At 40.8% G+C, this 16,792-nt stretch overlaps 1 protein-coding gene across 2 annotated transcripts; it reads right to left on the reverse strand.

The window, feature by feature from the left end:
- Nucleotides 1-7,892: 7,892 nt before the first annotated feature.
- meaf6 (MYST/Esa1-associated factor 6) lies at nt 7,893-16,418 on the reverse strand. 2 transcript variants are annotated; one of them, XM_034704633.1, is made up of 7 exons: nt 16,183-16,405; nt 13,702-13,817; nt 13,378-13,465; nt 13,224-13,269; nt 12,929-13,121; nt 10,279-10,312; nt 7,893-8,347 (listed from the first exon to the last, which is right to left on the reverse strand). In XM_034704633.1, exons 1-7 carry the CDS (start codon nt 16,270-16,272, stop codon nt 8,333-8,335), a joined length of 582 nt encoding a protein of 193 aa, XP_034560524.1. In that variant the 5' UTR covers nt 16,273-16,405; the 3' UTR covers nt 7,893-8,332. The 2 variants fall into 2 exon arrangements, 1 of the variants encoding a protein (XP_034560524.1); XR_004634279.1 differs by having other exon boundaries at nt 10,279-13,121; nt 16,183-16,418.
- Nucleotides 16,419-16,792: the final 374 nt, after the last annotated feature.

A 16,792-nucleotide genomic window follows, 5' to 3' on the forward strand; every position in this document is an offset into this window, starting at 1 on the left:
TTTGCTGATCATGTCCTGGACTTGAAAGTTGAGTTTTACTCATTCCACCTTTGAACCATCAAACGCTTCTCTCCCTCTGAATCATTTCCATGGAAAATGTTAATAATGGCTATATCAGCGTGTGTTGTGAGTCACCTCATCTGACACCAACCCGTTGGCTGCATTTACAGGCATCAAAAGTATTAATAAAGAAGAAGAAGAAGAAGTCCAACTTTGATGGTGTAGCTGCTTTTGTTGGTCATAAAGAAGTATCAGTTGTTGTTTTTTTAATTCTTTATTTTTGTTATTGGACAGCAGTTTGTTCTACAGAGCATTGACATATAAAAGATAAAGTAATGTTAATTTCCTCTGCAGTCCTCAATTTTTTTTTTTAAGTTATATTTTTTGGCCTTTTTGCCTTTATTTGATACTACAGCTGAGAGAGACAGGAAGTGTGGGGAGCAGAGAGTGGGGGAAGACATGCATGAAATGGTCGACCGGCTGGGAATCGAACTGGCGACCCCTGCGACAAGGACTGTAGCCTCTGTATGTGGGGTGCTTAGACTGCTAGGCCACCAGAGCCCCCAGTCCTCCGTTTTCAAAGATTATTAGAACTAAATACAACCTGGGGGAGACTATATGTATACATTATAGTGAGCCAGAAACATTTCAGGGAGAGATTAGTGACAGAAAAACACACAAAAAACAAATAAACCGGGTCCTTGAATAGTATTATCCAAAAAATCTGTCTGTAGGGGTTTTACATATTTAGTCAATTTGGTCCAGAGTTTAATAAATACGTCCTTCTGAAGTCGTAAACAGAAAGTAATCCTTTCCATAACATCAATATAATTTACCATATCAATCCACTCCTGTATTTTGGGAGGTTCAGGAAGCAACCAGCGCCTTGTAAAAAATTACAAGCACAACTCAAAATGGCAAACAGGTATTTATCATCAGGCCTTGCCTGAAAATCTACATCTCCTAAAAATAGTGCAGTAAATTGTAGGGCCAGCCATTAAATATACTTTTTAATATTCTGTTGAACTCTATCCAGAAGGGTCTTAACACTGGACATTCCCAGATTATATGCCAGTGGTCTGCTTCCTGAAATCCACACAACCTCCAACACTTTGAATCCCTTCCTGCAAAATTAGCTTTCTGCTTTGGTGCGACAAAAAAACGAATCAAACACTTCCTTCCAAATTCACGCCAAACATGAGAATTGGTACATTTCCATTGGAGCCTACACACATCTGACCAAACCTCATTCTGTATCAACTAATGACCCTCTTTCTCCCATTTCTCTTTAAAAGAAGTATCAGTTTTAATTTTGGTCTGTTTCAATAAAGCAAAAGATAATTTACTGAAGCTTTAAGGAAGGGTTTAGTTTGGGTTTCTAAACAAATAAGGAACAACAAAGAAAATACATTAAAACTGTTTTGGAAGCTACTTTATGAGAAGGTATAAAACTAACACTGCTGTTGAGTTCTCCAACTGGCTTTTATAAGGGAGTTTTAACATTATGAGATATGACAACACAGCAGATAGGTAAAGGTCAGTGGGGCTTGAATTAAGTTGTTTACAATAATTGACTTTGTAAGGAAGGAATTATAACTTAAAGCAGTTTTTCTTTTCCTAAATTTTGGGACTTAACTGAAAACACATGCTGGTTATCAACATCACAACAATATAATCCATCACATTCAGAGGCTTCCCAGAAGAGCTGTAATGATTCACTCTTTGGACACGGGACATCCTTTATGAAACAGTTAAATGTGAAGAGTCAAACTCAAGACCATCTGGAAGCAGACCACATTCACCTTAAGCGAGGAACTAAAACTTCTACTCCACTTATTTGTTGAAAATTGGTAATCTGGACAACAAAAGCCCAAAAGAAATACAGCGGAGTCATTTACGTTTAACTTCAGGAATCCTGTTTGGCTCCTTACAGCTCAATCAAAGCTCTGCCTTGGTCAAGTCTTTCCAGATAAATTCCCAAAGTGACAGGAAATGAAACAAAGATTCAGTGGTAAGAGGTGAAACACACATTGCACATTCATGCCTCATTACTCACACACCCTGAAGTTAAATGCGTGGAATGTATTCTGGTGCGACAGTGTGAGTTTCCAGCCAGATCGCATTACGTAGTAGGTGATGTTGAGTGGTCTGAATGTGACTTGTGAGTGAGTCATGGGCTGACATGTAAGCTGGTCTCGTTCACTTAGCCTCTGCAGTATCTGTGTGTTGGATGGCTGAGGTAGACATGGGAGGAGATGAGGAAATGATACACCGCTGAGAGAAAAATGTGCAGCATGTCTCCAAACCTGTGTAAAAGCTCAGTGCACTGTCATTAACTATGAATCAGCAACCCAGGTAAAGATGCACAGGGGCCAGTGAAACCTGGTTGTGATGTAAGGGAGAAATAATTTACTACTACTCTGAAATATATGTCTGTTGGAGAGAATAGGTACAGACAATGTTAATATATGTGTGTATATATGTATATTAAATAGTTTGAACAATGTACAGTCATGTTGGTAGCATTGTGAGGCAGTAGCCTGTGCAGACATGAGGACACTTCAAGATCAATTAGTTAAAGGCCAAAGTCAGTGTGTTAACACATTCACAAGACTATAATAAAAGTTCATGTTTAGCAATTATAACAATTACCAGGTTTGACAGCTTGGTTTACAGCCTAGCAGTACAAATGGCAAAATAACCATTCATGATGATGCTGCTAGATGAAGAGGTAAGAGATCTCTAAGGTTTCATAATTGATCCTAACAGGAATTTAAATGTATTTATCAAATTTATGGTAAAATATCCAATAATAGTTGAGATGTTTAGCTAAGATGTATAACGCAGCCTGTTATAAATGTAGGGCTAACCTAATGTTTGTTTAAACAGGCCAGGGTTTAACCTCTGGGTACCACAAATGGCAAGATGAAGGCTTTAATGCAATGGTTGTTGAGGTGGACCAACCATCATTTCCATCAGAGCTAAGCAATATGCATATTTAAAACAAGGCTAACAGTCTAGATCAGGGGCGTGAAACTCATTTCAGTTCAGGGGCCACATACAGCCCAAGTTGATCTGAAGTGGGCCGGATCAGTAAAATCATGACATAATAACCTATAAATAACGACCACTCTAAATGTTTCCCTATGTTTTAGTGCAAAAAAGTAGAAGTACACTCTGTAAATGTTCACATTTAATGAACTATCTTTCTACAAAAACAGCTGTTGTATTTTTTGCCATGATGAGTCTCATAGTGGGGCAGAATATTTTACTCTGTAAGCCCTGAAACCTGCAGCAAACACACTAAACACACAGGTTACCCATTCACCTGACACAGAGTGTAATGTTTACTACAAAAGAACAGAGAGATTATAACAATGAAGAAGGTAAAGTTGGTTATTTTGGACCTCTCAGCTCCAGCATGAACAGTTTGCTTGCTGGACAGTGTTCCGGGGCCGAGTGCTAGTGCTAGTAGTGACGGAGCGCACCTGTAAGGCATGCACATGTATGGTAAGCGCGCGTACAATATGTGGCTCCTTTTGAAGATTGTGGATCCACCATTCCTACTGTGATGTGAAGTGAAGTTTAATCAGGAGAGACACAATTTGAATATTTAAGGTTATTTATTACAACTGAATGAATGAGGAAACTTGACAGAAATCTTTGGCGTAAGGACTCTATGGGGATAATGTTGTGAGCGTAGGATGCGTGAATTTGGCGGCTGAAGAAATCCCCCTAGAGTCCAGACACCGGTGGTGGTGGTGGGAAGGAATTGAAAACTTGCAGAGACCAGGTGGAGACGGGGAGGGGGAGGTGGAGGGGTGCGCACCATCAATGTAAGAAGGAACTAGCAGGAGAGAGAGACACATTTAAAAAGACAGCAGAAAGTTGATAGGCTGATAATAAGGGCGTGGCACTGAGCTATTGGATGACGCCGCTGCTGATTAGCCAATGACAGCTCCGGAGCATGCGGCTGGAAGCGGGTGAGCTATTGAACGAGGGAGAGGAGAGTTGAACAACTGCTGTGATTGCTTTATAGTCTTCCTGTCTGAACTTTCGCTAGAGCTACATTTTACATATATGTAAACTTTAGTGCTAATTGGATCGTCTTATAGTGCTCTAAAAACGTCTTTATGAATCTCAACCGGATTATGCAAACAGCAAGTAATCTCACGTTGAGTAAAAAAGTCCCGGAGCACCGTTCAGGTGCGCTCCGTCAACACTATAATTTTAAGCGACCCCCAGAGGACAAATTTGAAACAGCAGTTACTTTTATTGAAGAATTTCAGGTAAAGTCTTCTCTGTAATTGTTTCACTTTGCAAAGTCGCTCAGCAGGCAGGATTGGAGCCTCTGGCGGGCCACATGTTTGACACCCCTGGTCTAGATGCTAGCAGTGTTAGCATACTCGTAGTTGTTCAGGCAGCCGAGTGAATGTTGAAAGGTTTCTGACTAACTTATTACAATTCAGCCTCTTGGGACTATGCATGTCTTTTGCCACATTTCCTTGGGACAGCCTACCCCAACATGTAAGGGTATTTGACCAAACACCAAGCTAACCACTAATACAGGAAAAGTTTGGGGATCACCAGCAAAACCACACATATTACATTATTGCCAAAGTTGTTCAGATTCATCCTCTCAGGACTGTCAATCATGTCAAAGATCTAATTGCAATATCCCTGTCATATCAAAATATTTTAGCAGAGCTCAAGTGGTGGACCAAAACAGTCACAAAGCTAACCACTTGCAGGAGGAACAGAGCAGTCAAAAACATTGTGTCATTCTGACCAGATGAAATGTGTCTCTGGGATGGATATGGTGGTGGAGCAGCATGAAACCGAGGACTGCATTCCTTGGATGAACTTTTTTCCAGTCACTCTCTCCATCATCCGTGTTTGTCAGCAACTCTGGATCCTCAGGACGTCTGTCTCCTTCCTCCCCTGTGTCTCAGGCTAGAGTTGACTAATATGCAAGTTGCTGCAAAAGTCTCAGATGTTTGTCCCACTTAAGGAGCTTTATGTGCTTTTAGTCCAAATACAAGAGAATACAGCAGTAGTTCAGTGAAACAGTCTTTGAAGAAAATACATTGTGGGAAATTTGCCTTTTTACTTTCTTGTTGAGGGTTACAGATAAAACTCTTTTTTAGGTGTCTGTTAAGAAAAGAAAACAAGGTGCTGATTAGCTTAGGTGAGCATTCGGCAAACCCAGGTAAACCCACTAACCGGCACTTTTAGCTCAGGTTTTATAATCTCAACACAAACAGTAATGTAAACCTGGCTTGTTGTGGTTTCATATGTGACAGGTTCTGAGCCGGACTACTTTGTAGCTGTTCTCCTCAGGAAAGAAACGAAACTAACTGTGTCATGCTAATTCAAGCTTATTGGGTGGATAAAATGCCAAGATATTGGTGTACTGTACACTTTATACTTTCATGCATTTTTAAATTGCCCTCCTCTTTATATGGTTGAGAGAATAGAACCACCGATAAGCTACATCTTTTGAGATACAGTATCTTACAAAATTGAGTACAACCCTCACATTTCTTCTAAAGATGATAAAGAAAGTCCGCAAACAATCTACTTAAGACAAGCAGACTAAGGACATTTACTGGAACCATGTCTTGTGGTCTGATGAGACCAAGATAAACATATTTGGTTCAAATGGTGTTAGGCGTGGGTGGCGGCAACCAGGTGAGAAGTACAAAGACAAGTGTGTCTTGCCTACAGTCAAGCATGGTGGTAGGAGTGTCATGGTCTGGGTCTGCTTGAGTGCTGCTGGCACTGGGGAGCTACAGCTTATTGAGGGAACCATGAATGCCAACATGTACTGTATACTGAAGCAGATCATGATCCCCTCCCTTCAAAAACTGGGCCGCAGGGCGGTATTCCAACATGATAACGACACCAAACACACCTCCAAGACAGCCACTGCCTTGCTAAAAAAGCTGAGGGTGAAGGTGATGGAGTGGCCAAGCATGTCTCCAGACCTAATTGAGTGGAAGAGGATTCCAGTGGCAACCTGTGAAGCTCTGGTGAACTCCATGCCCAAGAGGGTTGAGGCAGTACTGGAAAATAATGGTGGCCACACAAAATATTGACACTTTGGGCCCAACTTGGACATTTTCACTTAGGGGTGTACTCACTTTTGTTGCCGGTGGTTTAGACATTAATGGCTGTGTGTTGATTTATTTTGAGGTGACAGTAAATTTACACTGTTATACAAGATGTACACCGACTACTTTACATTATATCAGTGTCATTTCTGCAGTGTTGTCCCATGAAAAGATATAATTAAATATTTGCAGAAATGCGAGGGGTGTACTCACTTTTGTGAGATACTGTACATGTTCACAAAGTGAAAAATGTATTCTTACATGCTTGTACCTTCGTCTAAACACCTGGGAAAAATATTGGAAATACACTAGAAAGGTAATTATATTTATCCCTTTGGAACTTCTTTCAATTACAAAATAATTACCCCAACAACGTATTCAATTTTTACATTTCTCTCGTCTTTGTTTTTAATGTCCCCATGGCTGCAGCTAGATTTAGTTCCTTTTTCATTTTAAATAACTGTCAAGTTTTTGCATGAATGTGCTGCATGTTTATTTTTATTATTAAATTATTATTACTTTTATTATACTTTCTAATAATGAAACACATTCCTGTTAGTATTTTTGACACCAACCTCACCTTTGAAAAACATGTCACTAACATCACCAAAACCGCCTTCTTTCACCTAAAAAACATCGCCCGACTCCGCCAACTACTCTTCTTCCCTGCACCTGAAACCCTGATCCATTCATTCATCACCTCCAGAATTGACTACTGTAACAGCATCCTATATGGCTCATCATCCAAAGTCCTCCATAAACTCCAGTACATCCAGAACTCAGCTGCCTGTCTACTCACTCACTCCTGTTCCCGTGATCACATCACCCCTGTCCTCCAAAACCTCCACTGGCTTCCAGTCCCCCAACGCATTCAGTTCAAACTCCTCCTCCTGACTCACAAAGCCCTCCATCACCTGGCCGCCTCCTATCTCACTGACCTGCTTCACCCTCACAACGCCTCCCGTGCTCTCTGCTCCTCCAATGAAAACCTCCTCTCCCCGCCCTGTAGGACCAAGCACCGAACTAGGGGCGACAGGGCTTACTCCATTGCTGCCCCCGCTCTCTGGAACTCCCTCCCCAAACACATACGCAACTCCACTGACCTACAAACATTCAAATCCCTTTTTTTAATTTTAATTTTAATGTTTTGTAGAAATGTTACAGGTTAATGAATGCATACATATTCAGTGAAATGAATAACTATGATTGAAAGGGAACAATAATTGAGACCGCAGGTGGAAATCATTGGTCAAATTAAGAGAGTAAAGTTAAAATTGTAGGCTATAAAGCCTTTTATGGTTTTAGTGTTACCATGTTTTAGCACCACCCACTGATGTACTTGGAAACTGCATTAGAAAATATTTGAAGCTGTAAATTTATAACAAAGGGAACAACTTTCCAAGTATTTCAATCATCTATTTGTTATAAAAGCATAAAATACCAAAGTTTATGACTGAGAAAAGCCAGACAGGACTGTGTAAATAGCGCTGTTAGAGGCGAGAATGCACTGGCTTTTCTCTATATAAGTTAAGCAAACAAAAATATATCTGGAGCGTAAACTATTCCATATCATCATTTTTTATGGACCATGTGTGTGGGAACTGCAGCCAACATATGGTCCACTTCTAAGCTTTCACAGACCAGCATCTCCAAGGGATCCACACAAGAAACAACAAAGAGCAAGTGACAACTTATCAACAAAGTCACATTACACAGTCCCTTAAAGGCTGTGATAGGTGGACCAAAGCCCTCTGGACCTTTAAAGAAAACCAAAACATAATCATTACTGGTATTTTTTTATTTTCTTGAAAAACAATCCATGTAATAAAAGAATACCAGGGTATTCAGGGGTAAACGACTATGTGACGCTTAACAAAAAACATGACTTTCTTACAACAGGAGACATGGAAAATCAACTACGTAATAAATACAATCTTTTTTTAACACTATACAAGATGGTGTGTTACCGGAGGAGGGCCTCATCAGGTCTCAAGTAACATGCAACACCATGTTTCTACTTGATGGTAGTAGATCAAAAATGTTAACCATGACCAAAAGGTAGGTGGTGAGGGGAATGTTTCAAGCAATACACACAGTACAGGCTGAAATATGAAAACTGAGAAAAAATAACAAAAAACGTAAAAAGTTCACAAAGTCCAGATATCTTGTGTTTTTCTAAACGTATCCTTGTGTGTGTCCAGGTCCTCGAGTCGTTGTTGTTAGGTCGAATAATCCTGCAAGAGGGCAGAGGGATGAATTATTCAGCAGTATAAATATAACAAATGTTCAATAAAAATTCAATATATTTAAACCTGTAATTACACCCCCCAACCACTGGACAGGGAGGCTAATGTGTCTTAAATGCTAGTTGCCACCATAGACTGTATAAATAATGGACGTAGTATCCTTGACATATGTTCCTGAGCGCTGTTTTGAAGCCAATCGTCTGCAGCAGCCATATTGGAATGCAGAAGTCAACCAGGCAGAGTGTGACGTAAAGAGGCGGGGCTTGAGCCTCCTTGCCAACAGCTATGTGTTCCCGTCCAGGAGTCAATTCAGTCATGTCCATATTTGGGCAAAAACTCATAATCTTAATATCTTTTGAACCGTCGCGTCAGAAACAAATTCACCCCCCATACAGTTTGTGCCGATTGAGAGATTAGCTACGGAGAGCCAAGCCGTTTTTTGAACCAGGCTGTAAACATGTTTATTAATGCTGCAAAGATCGTCTTTTTTGAATGGGTGTGTATGAGGTTTCCGGTGTTTCTGCAGCCAGTCTCAAGCAGATTCTCGATGAATTGCAGTTTATAACACTTCCGCATGGGCTTCATAGTTTGAGACCGGAGGTTGCCACCCAACATTAGACAGAAGAAGACGGCATTGAACAGCCAAATCATGTTGCTGGATGAGAGGTAGGCGGGGCTTAAAGACGTTTGGAGTGGAATGTAAACACAGCTGAAACGAGCTACAGCGACACGGAAGAAAACACGAAACCTAGCAGCTCAAAGCAGAGTCGTTAGTCTGACACTGTGCTGACTCAGCGTTAACTTTTAACTCAATACACTTCATTAAAAACACCTTCAGGATGTGGGTAAATAAATCAGATAATACAAATTATCCCAACCTGAGAAAAATAAGAATCTAAAAATTAAAACTTCACCAAAATTTCATCTTACACAAAAGACCTGCTTCTAGTGTTGTAGTACTCGAGACCTGTCTTAGTCTCAAGACAGCTTAATTAAGGACTCGGTCTCGTCTTGGAATCGAAAGCACTTTTACTCGGTCTTGTCTCGGTCTTGGACTGGGCGGACTCTGTATTTTATATCAAGGCCGGTCGATACCACAACTGATGCACTCTGTGTCCCTGTCATTACTGTAATGAGAGAGGAAGCCCCTCTTTCTGAGTGACACAACCCCCGCACTCAGGCATTAATGAATGGAGACAGACGCCAGGAGGAGAGACTGTGTGACCAGAGATGACTGCTAAATTGTTTAATTAAGCAATAAACTCTCTCACAGCGCGTCAAAAGAAAGGCAACAAAGGCAAAACCAAACCTTCTTTGTTGCTTTCAATAGTATTCAAAGCAAACTTAAATAAAATAAACAGAAGACTTTTATTTTGTTTACTCTCATGATGATTTTTCATGGATATATATGGTCTTGGTCTTGTCTCGGTCTCGCCCTGCCTTGGTCTTGGTCTTGACTCGGTTTCAATCTCTAAATGTCTTGTCTTGGTCTGGGTGCATTCTGGTCTCGGACATGTCTTGGTCTTGACTCGGTTTCAATCTCTAAATGTCTTGTCTTGGTCTCGGTGCACCCTGGTCTCGGACGTGTCTTGGTCTTGGTCAATGTGGTCTTGACTACAACACTACCTGGCTGCTTCCTGTTAGCACTGTCAAAAATTAGCAATTCAAGAAATTTATCAGAGAACTAAATCCAGATACAAGCTAGCAAACTGTCAACTTTCACTCAGGAGCAAAAATCTCCCTTTAAATTTAAATAAAATAATGATAAGATTTTTATCATCCCTGATTTTTAAATCCCTGTGGCTATTGTCCATTTTTTAAACATTCTTATGGGCAAAATGATAAACATGAAAAATCTAAATTAATCAAAACGTGATTTCCAGTTTAAGTAAACAAAGAAAAGTGAGAATTCAACTTACAGCTCTGGGTTTCTTGTTCACCTTCATGTCAAATCTGCAACAAAACCAAAGTAGGGTTACATTAGACAAGAACAGATCATAACCTGGTTTTGATGGGAATACTGGTGAAAGCCAAACCACTACTGTGTCATGAAAAAGCCTAAAAAACAAGCCCATAACAAGAACGCTAAATGAACATGTGTTTGTTCTTGTTTATGCACAGATCTGCAGCAGGCCCAGCATCGGAGAAAAACCAGCAATGTTTTGCATCATTGCTGTTGAATCGGGGAAACACACTCGAAAAGGAACCTGGGGTAAGAAAGATATGAAAACAACTCCCAGGAGCAAGCAAGAGAATCTAATGGAGTTCAGAGTGCGGGTTGCTGATGTGCATTCACATGTAAAGATTTCAGTGTTGGACATGCAGTATGACTGGAAAACTAGCAGGCTTTAACTCAAACTCTAGTTCAGCAGGAGCAGACTGAAAGCAGGAAGAAAGGTGGAAAAGTTGAGGATGGGGTTTACAAGCAGGCAGGATGTACACACAGCAGGAGCAGGAAGTAAAATCCAGACTTACTCAAAGTCATAATCAAACATGGCAGAAGGACTGAGGGAGGGAGGGGGTCAGCATTAGGAGGGAGGAAGAAAGCAGCAGCTGTTAGTTCACCAACCTGAGTCTAAAGCCCTACGTCTACATAATACTGCAGTCCAGACTTTACAGAGTGAGAGAGCCACTCTGCTGTCACTGTTAGCAAGTTGAAGCACCTGCTGTGTTAATGTGTGGTTAGCGTCAGACTTCAGAAAAAACAGGTTGACATGAAATGTTATGGGAACAAAACAACAGAAGTGTAAATAACAATTCAATACAAAAAACAGACATTTTCTTCTTATTACAACACAATTCACTCTGAAAATAAACAAACCAATCATCACTTTTTTCAGCTCCTGTGAGGAACAGTCGGTGAGTTTGTGGCGCCCCCATGAGGAAAAAGCGGTTCATCTCTTTCCTGAACTTTTCCTGTAAATGTTGAGTTTCTGTTCTCTGACTAGAAAATCTTAACATGCTTTCCTTTCAAAGCTAAATGTATTAGTCATTGTGCAAATCTGCATGCGAGAAATTGTTGTATGAAACCCCTAACACGAGTAGTAATCACAAAAAAGAAAGAGTTTGTTGCTGAAGGTCTGGTTTGCTTTTGCCGCTCATAAAGTGGCATCAGTATAAATTTTGCGACCAGTTAAAAACTCCTTACATGAGCTTTAACTAGGACTGGGATTCCCTCCTCCCTAAAGGTGGGTACACACTACAGGATAATCGGGCTGATTTTTGTCATGATCTCCCCCCTTACTATCAAAGCCAGCAAAGGCCTGATTGTCTGATGTTTGCAAACAACATGGTGTCTGATTTTCCTGTGGTGTGGGGTGTGTTAAGAGTGATTTTGTCCGGTCGGAGCCGCTCGGGAGGCCCCAGAAGGACAGATGGTAAATAATGAACATGTTTAATATTAGCAACTGGAAATCCTGTAGTGTGTGAGATGCTTCGAGAGGAGCCGAGCATGCACAGTGTGTAATGTCACATGTACCGGAGCAAAAGCCAATCAAGACGCAAGCTGACTCAGCTGACTGACGGAAGAGGAAGTAAAAACAAACAAAAACATGGCGTCGGTGAAAACAAAAGTCTCTTGGATCTCTGAAATTGAAGACCAACTGGTTGATTTGTGGCAACAGCATGAATGTTTATATAACGTTTCGTCCAAAAACTACCACAACAGGACGGACAAAGAGAAGAGCTGGACCGAAATTCCGTCCATGTTTGTTTACACCGAAGTCCCGTTTTACTACGCGAGATTTGGAATATTGAGCGTGAAGAACCTGATACTCTGCTGAAGAATCGGTTAGTGTGTTGTGTGCTCTATAGTGCACACCACACACTATAAGATCAGAAGAGAGAGATCTTGTGCCATCTGTCTTTTGTTATCATTAAGTGTGTGCTCTCTATGTGTGAAGGTTTGAAGAACCCTGTAATGTGTGCGAGCCTTGAGAAGGATTCCAAGACAATAAAAGTAGTTTTGAGAAATGACAATATACTGAACTGTACTGGGACAAGAATATGACAGTTTTCTTGTTCTAGAAATTACTTTTGTACTGGTATTTATCATTGTTCACACACATGCCGTTTCAGTCTAATGTTTGGGAGTAGAAAATTGAATTGCTGTCCTCATTATATCCTATGGTTTGGTCGTTTGAATGTTGTTCATGAAATCAAACAAATCATCTTTCACTGCTTTTGGATTATTCTGCAGCTGACAAGACAAAAGATATTCAGACACTAGAGAGAAATCTGGCTATATTTTGATTGAGCATAGTCAAAATAAATGTTGTTATTCCACCATTCCTACCTTATATTTTATTAGCAAGAAATGTACATCTTGCCTGTTATTTTATTTGACAATATGAAATCATAACTCTACCTTGAAAGTAGTTGAATTCTTTTGTTAGCTTTGTTTTTTTTAATTAAATGGTAAACTGGTTCTGCAGGGATCATCATCACACTGATCAGCTACAACCAAACTAATATATTTAGCAGAGAAAACCCAGAACTCTACGTCAATAAATAGTACAACAGGAAACTAAGCACCCATTATACAGCACCTCATGTATTTGGTTTGTGTACCTGTGTCTGTTTTTGTTCTTCCTCTTCTTGTGGCTTCCGTGATGGCTGCCTGAGGAGGAAGAGGAGGCAGCCTTCTGGGGCTTTAGGTCCTGCAACGTCGAGTCCACGTCTTCCGTGTCCTCCTGGCTGGGCTCGTTCTCTTGGTTCTGGAGATCTGGAGAGGCGTCGCTTTCTGTGCCGCTGCCTGCCTCGCCTGACCGCATCAAAACAGACGAGAGCAAAGTCAACACCAGAAAGCAACAAAAGGGATAATTAAGCTAGTGGTAGGCTTGAGAAAGGGAAAAGAATAACTTACGTTTTTCATTCATATGATCTGGTATCCCGCCGAGTGCACAAACTGCCTGTGATCAGAACATAGAGCTCAGTTAATGAGTAGTTCTTCTTATAGTCATGCAGGAAAATTGCTCTTCATGTACTGTGTGGAAAAACTGTAGAGGAGGTTGGCTTACTGCAACGGACGTGACGGATGACTTGCTGAATAAACGCTCTGCTTCCTTGAATTTCCTATTCCTTCTGTCAGTCTTACTGTTGGAGTTCCTGTTGGGAATCATTGAAATATGGTTGGGTGAAGAGATTATAAATAAGTACAATGACACAAAGTTCCCACACCACAGCAGATTTAGTTTTACACATTATTTATCTGATCACAAAGCTGATCTGATGCTTGATTTTTGGCTCTTCTCGTGTCCGAAAAAGTCATGCAGTTTCCTTTGCTTTCTTCTATTCACTCCACAAAAAGCAGACAACCTGACATGAATGAATCTGGCACTTACTTTTGGTTGGTGAGGTATCTGTCCCATCCTCTGATGATGTTGCCGTACATCTGCGTGTCTTCTAGGTAGCTGCCTTCAAATGCGTATATTTGTCTTTCCAAGTTCACCAGTGTCTCCTGTGATAGATCAGAAATGAATATTAAAGTTGACTGCGAAGAAAGAGGGATTGTGCAGAAAAATTTAATGAGATGTGGCCATGTGGATTTAATCACCAGGGGCTTTATGCTAACAGGAATTCAGTGACAGATGATCTGAATTGAAGACATGATGACATGATGCCATTAAATAATCAGAGGAATATGGGGGATTTTAAATAATCTTACTTTGTCTTCTTTTTCCTACATGCATAGAGTGTCACTATACATTTTACCTCATTATGATGCCTGTACAGTTTTAATAATGACACTGAGACTATAGTATTATATATATATTATTATAGATTGATCGTAGGTGTAAGTATTTTGACTACTGCAATTCACTCCTCTTCGGTGTCCCTCACAAATCCCTCCATAAGCTTCAACTGGTCCAGAACTCTGCAGGCCGCATCATTACCAGAACCCCCTCCTTTCACCACATCACTCCCGTCCTTCAGCAGCTCCACTGGCTCCCGGTCAAATTCAGAATCAACTTTAAAATTCTCCTGTATACTTTTAAGGCCATTCACAACCTCAGCCTCCCGTATCTGTCCGATCTCCTCCACACTGTCACCCCCTCTCGCTCCCTCAGGTCTTCCTCCTCCCTCCACCTCTCTGTGCCCCCTGCCCGTCTCAGCACCATAGGGAGCAGAGCTTTCAGTCGCTCTGCTCCACAACTCTGGAACTCACTCCCACCAGACATCCGTAACACTGATTCCCTTCCCGTATTCAAATCTAAACTCAAAACCCATCTGTTGAAATCCGCATTCTCTGTTTAACTTCATTGCCTCATTTTAACTTGGTGTTACTGTGCTTGTTGTTTTTATCTATTTTATTGTGTTGTTTTTATTGTGTTTTATCCTCTCTGTAAAGTGTCCTTGAGCGCTTGGAAAGGCGCTTTAAATAAAATGTATTATTATTATTATTATTATTATGAAGATAGGAGATGAAGATTTGTTTTGTGGGAATGCTCTTGTATAATGCCAGAAAATAGTGAATAAAAGGTAGGATTAGATAAGTTTGAACTTCTTCCTACTCCTATTCGCACATGTAAAGTAAAATGTTTCAGTGCTTGATAATGGAAGTGGTTGACTTTGGCTTTTCTTTGTATAACTATTTCTTCCATTTTTACTTGTATGTTTTTTTTTTCTATTTTACTTTTACATTTTTGAAATTAAAGACATCAAGTACAAAGATATGGTTGAAATTGCCTCATCCATGTCAGACTTAATTCTTATGTTTGTCGTGTTGCAATATGGTAATTTGTTCTGCTGTTCGGTGTCGACCTGCCCCCCATCCAGGACTTGTACCGGTCCTGGGCCAGGAAACGGGCAGGTAGCATCACCGCTGACCCCTCACACCCTGGACACAAATTCTTCAAACTCCTCCCCTCTGGCAGGCGCTACAGATCACTGTGCACCAAAACAACCCGCCATAAGAACAGTTTCCTCCCCCAGGCTGTCACTCTGATGAACACTAAACCAAAACAGTGTCATACCTGTTGGATCAATACTCTCTGTAAATATACAATGCAACAACTCTCCAAGCAGAATTCCATATTTCTATTTATTTTATTATTTAACTACTATTTTTTGTTGTTGTAAAAACTACCTCTGCTACTCACCACTGCACTTTATCATATTATTTTAGCCTGTACATATTAGTCATGCCTATTTGTTGTTCTTATGTATTTATAGCTGATGTTATTGTTATTATATATTTTTTTAATTTTTATTTTGTATGTTTTATTCTTATGCCTTGTACAAAGAGAGCACAGTTTACCTAAGTCAAATTCCTTGTGTGTTCAAGCATACCTGGTCAATAAAGCTGATTCTGATTCTGATTCTCTACAGGTCTTCACCTTTGTTGTGTAATTGCACTCACATAAAGCTTAAAAAAATGCCTTCCAGATGAAATATCGCGAGAACTCAGCCAAACCGGGCGGCGGTATAACTGTAGCCATGCTTGCTAGTATTTGATGTGTGTCAGTAGCAGCTAACACACAAAAAGATAATGTCACCAATCACAATATAATCGAAAATTATAACGTTGTATTCACATTTCCCACTTTGTGTAACCAAACAACAACTGAAAACGTCCTCCTCTCTACACTATTGTCCTAACGAGAGCTGGCTAGCTACTAGCTTGTTAGCAGAAGCTAGTAGCATTATTGGAGTGAACTGCGCAGAAGCAAACCAAGCGATAGCCACTGTTAGCAATCTGTAGCATTAGCTTAGCACTCGGCGGGGCATTAGCTAGCAATGGTTATAGTTCATATTACAGCTGGCTGAATTCCTAACGGTGGGGAATTGTGAGCATTGATGCAACTGCATTAACATGTACTCACAGCAAGTTCTTGTTTCCTCTTCACCAGCTCGGCGAGCTCCCGGCGGGTGTCCGGGATCTGTGGCGGAGTGGCCTTTGCATGCATCGCCATGATGGATTGAGCTATCTGGAAACAAAACAGGCGGGTGGGTATAAAACGCCTGATGTGCCGGAACTCTGCCGGGAGATGGCGCTGAAAGACCGTTACCCGGGGCTTGTTACCCTAACCCAGGGGTCGGCAACCCGCGGCTCTGGAGCCGCATGCGGCTCTTTCATCATTATGCTGCGGCTCCCTGTGGCTTTGGAAAATAAAAGATGAGTTTAAGGAGGGTTTTTTTTTTAGTAATTCACAGAGATAATGCATATTGTCATTCAGATTGTCAATAAAATAATGGCAAAAGGTTTAAATCATCACCAGTTCCGTTCTTTACTGGACGAGGTGGAGACCTCTGATCTCCTCCTGTCCGGAGGGGAGGTGCTGAAACGCTTTGCCACATCTCTGGAACAGGTGCAAACTTTCCTGAGCAGCAAAGGGTTCATCTTTTTGAGCTGGAACAGCCAGAGTGGCTGGAAAAGCTGCACTTTATGGTAGACATGACACCTAAACACGCTGAACACAAATCTTCAGGGGA

This window comes from Notolabrus celidotus, chromosome 16, assembly GCF_009762535.1.
Source record: "Notolabrus celidotus isolate fNotCel1 chromosome 16, fNotCel1.pri, whole genome shotgun sequence".
NCBI lineage: Eukaryota > Metazoa > Chordata > Actinopteri > Labriformes > Labridae > Notolabrus > Notolabrus celidotus.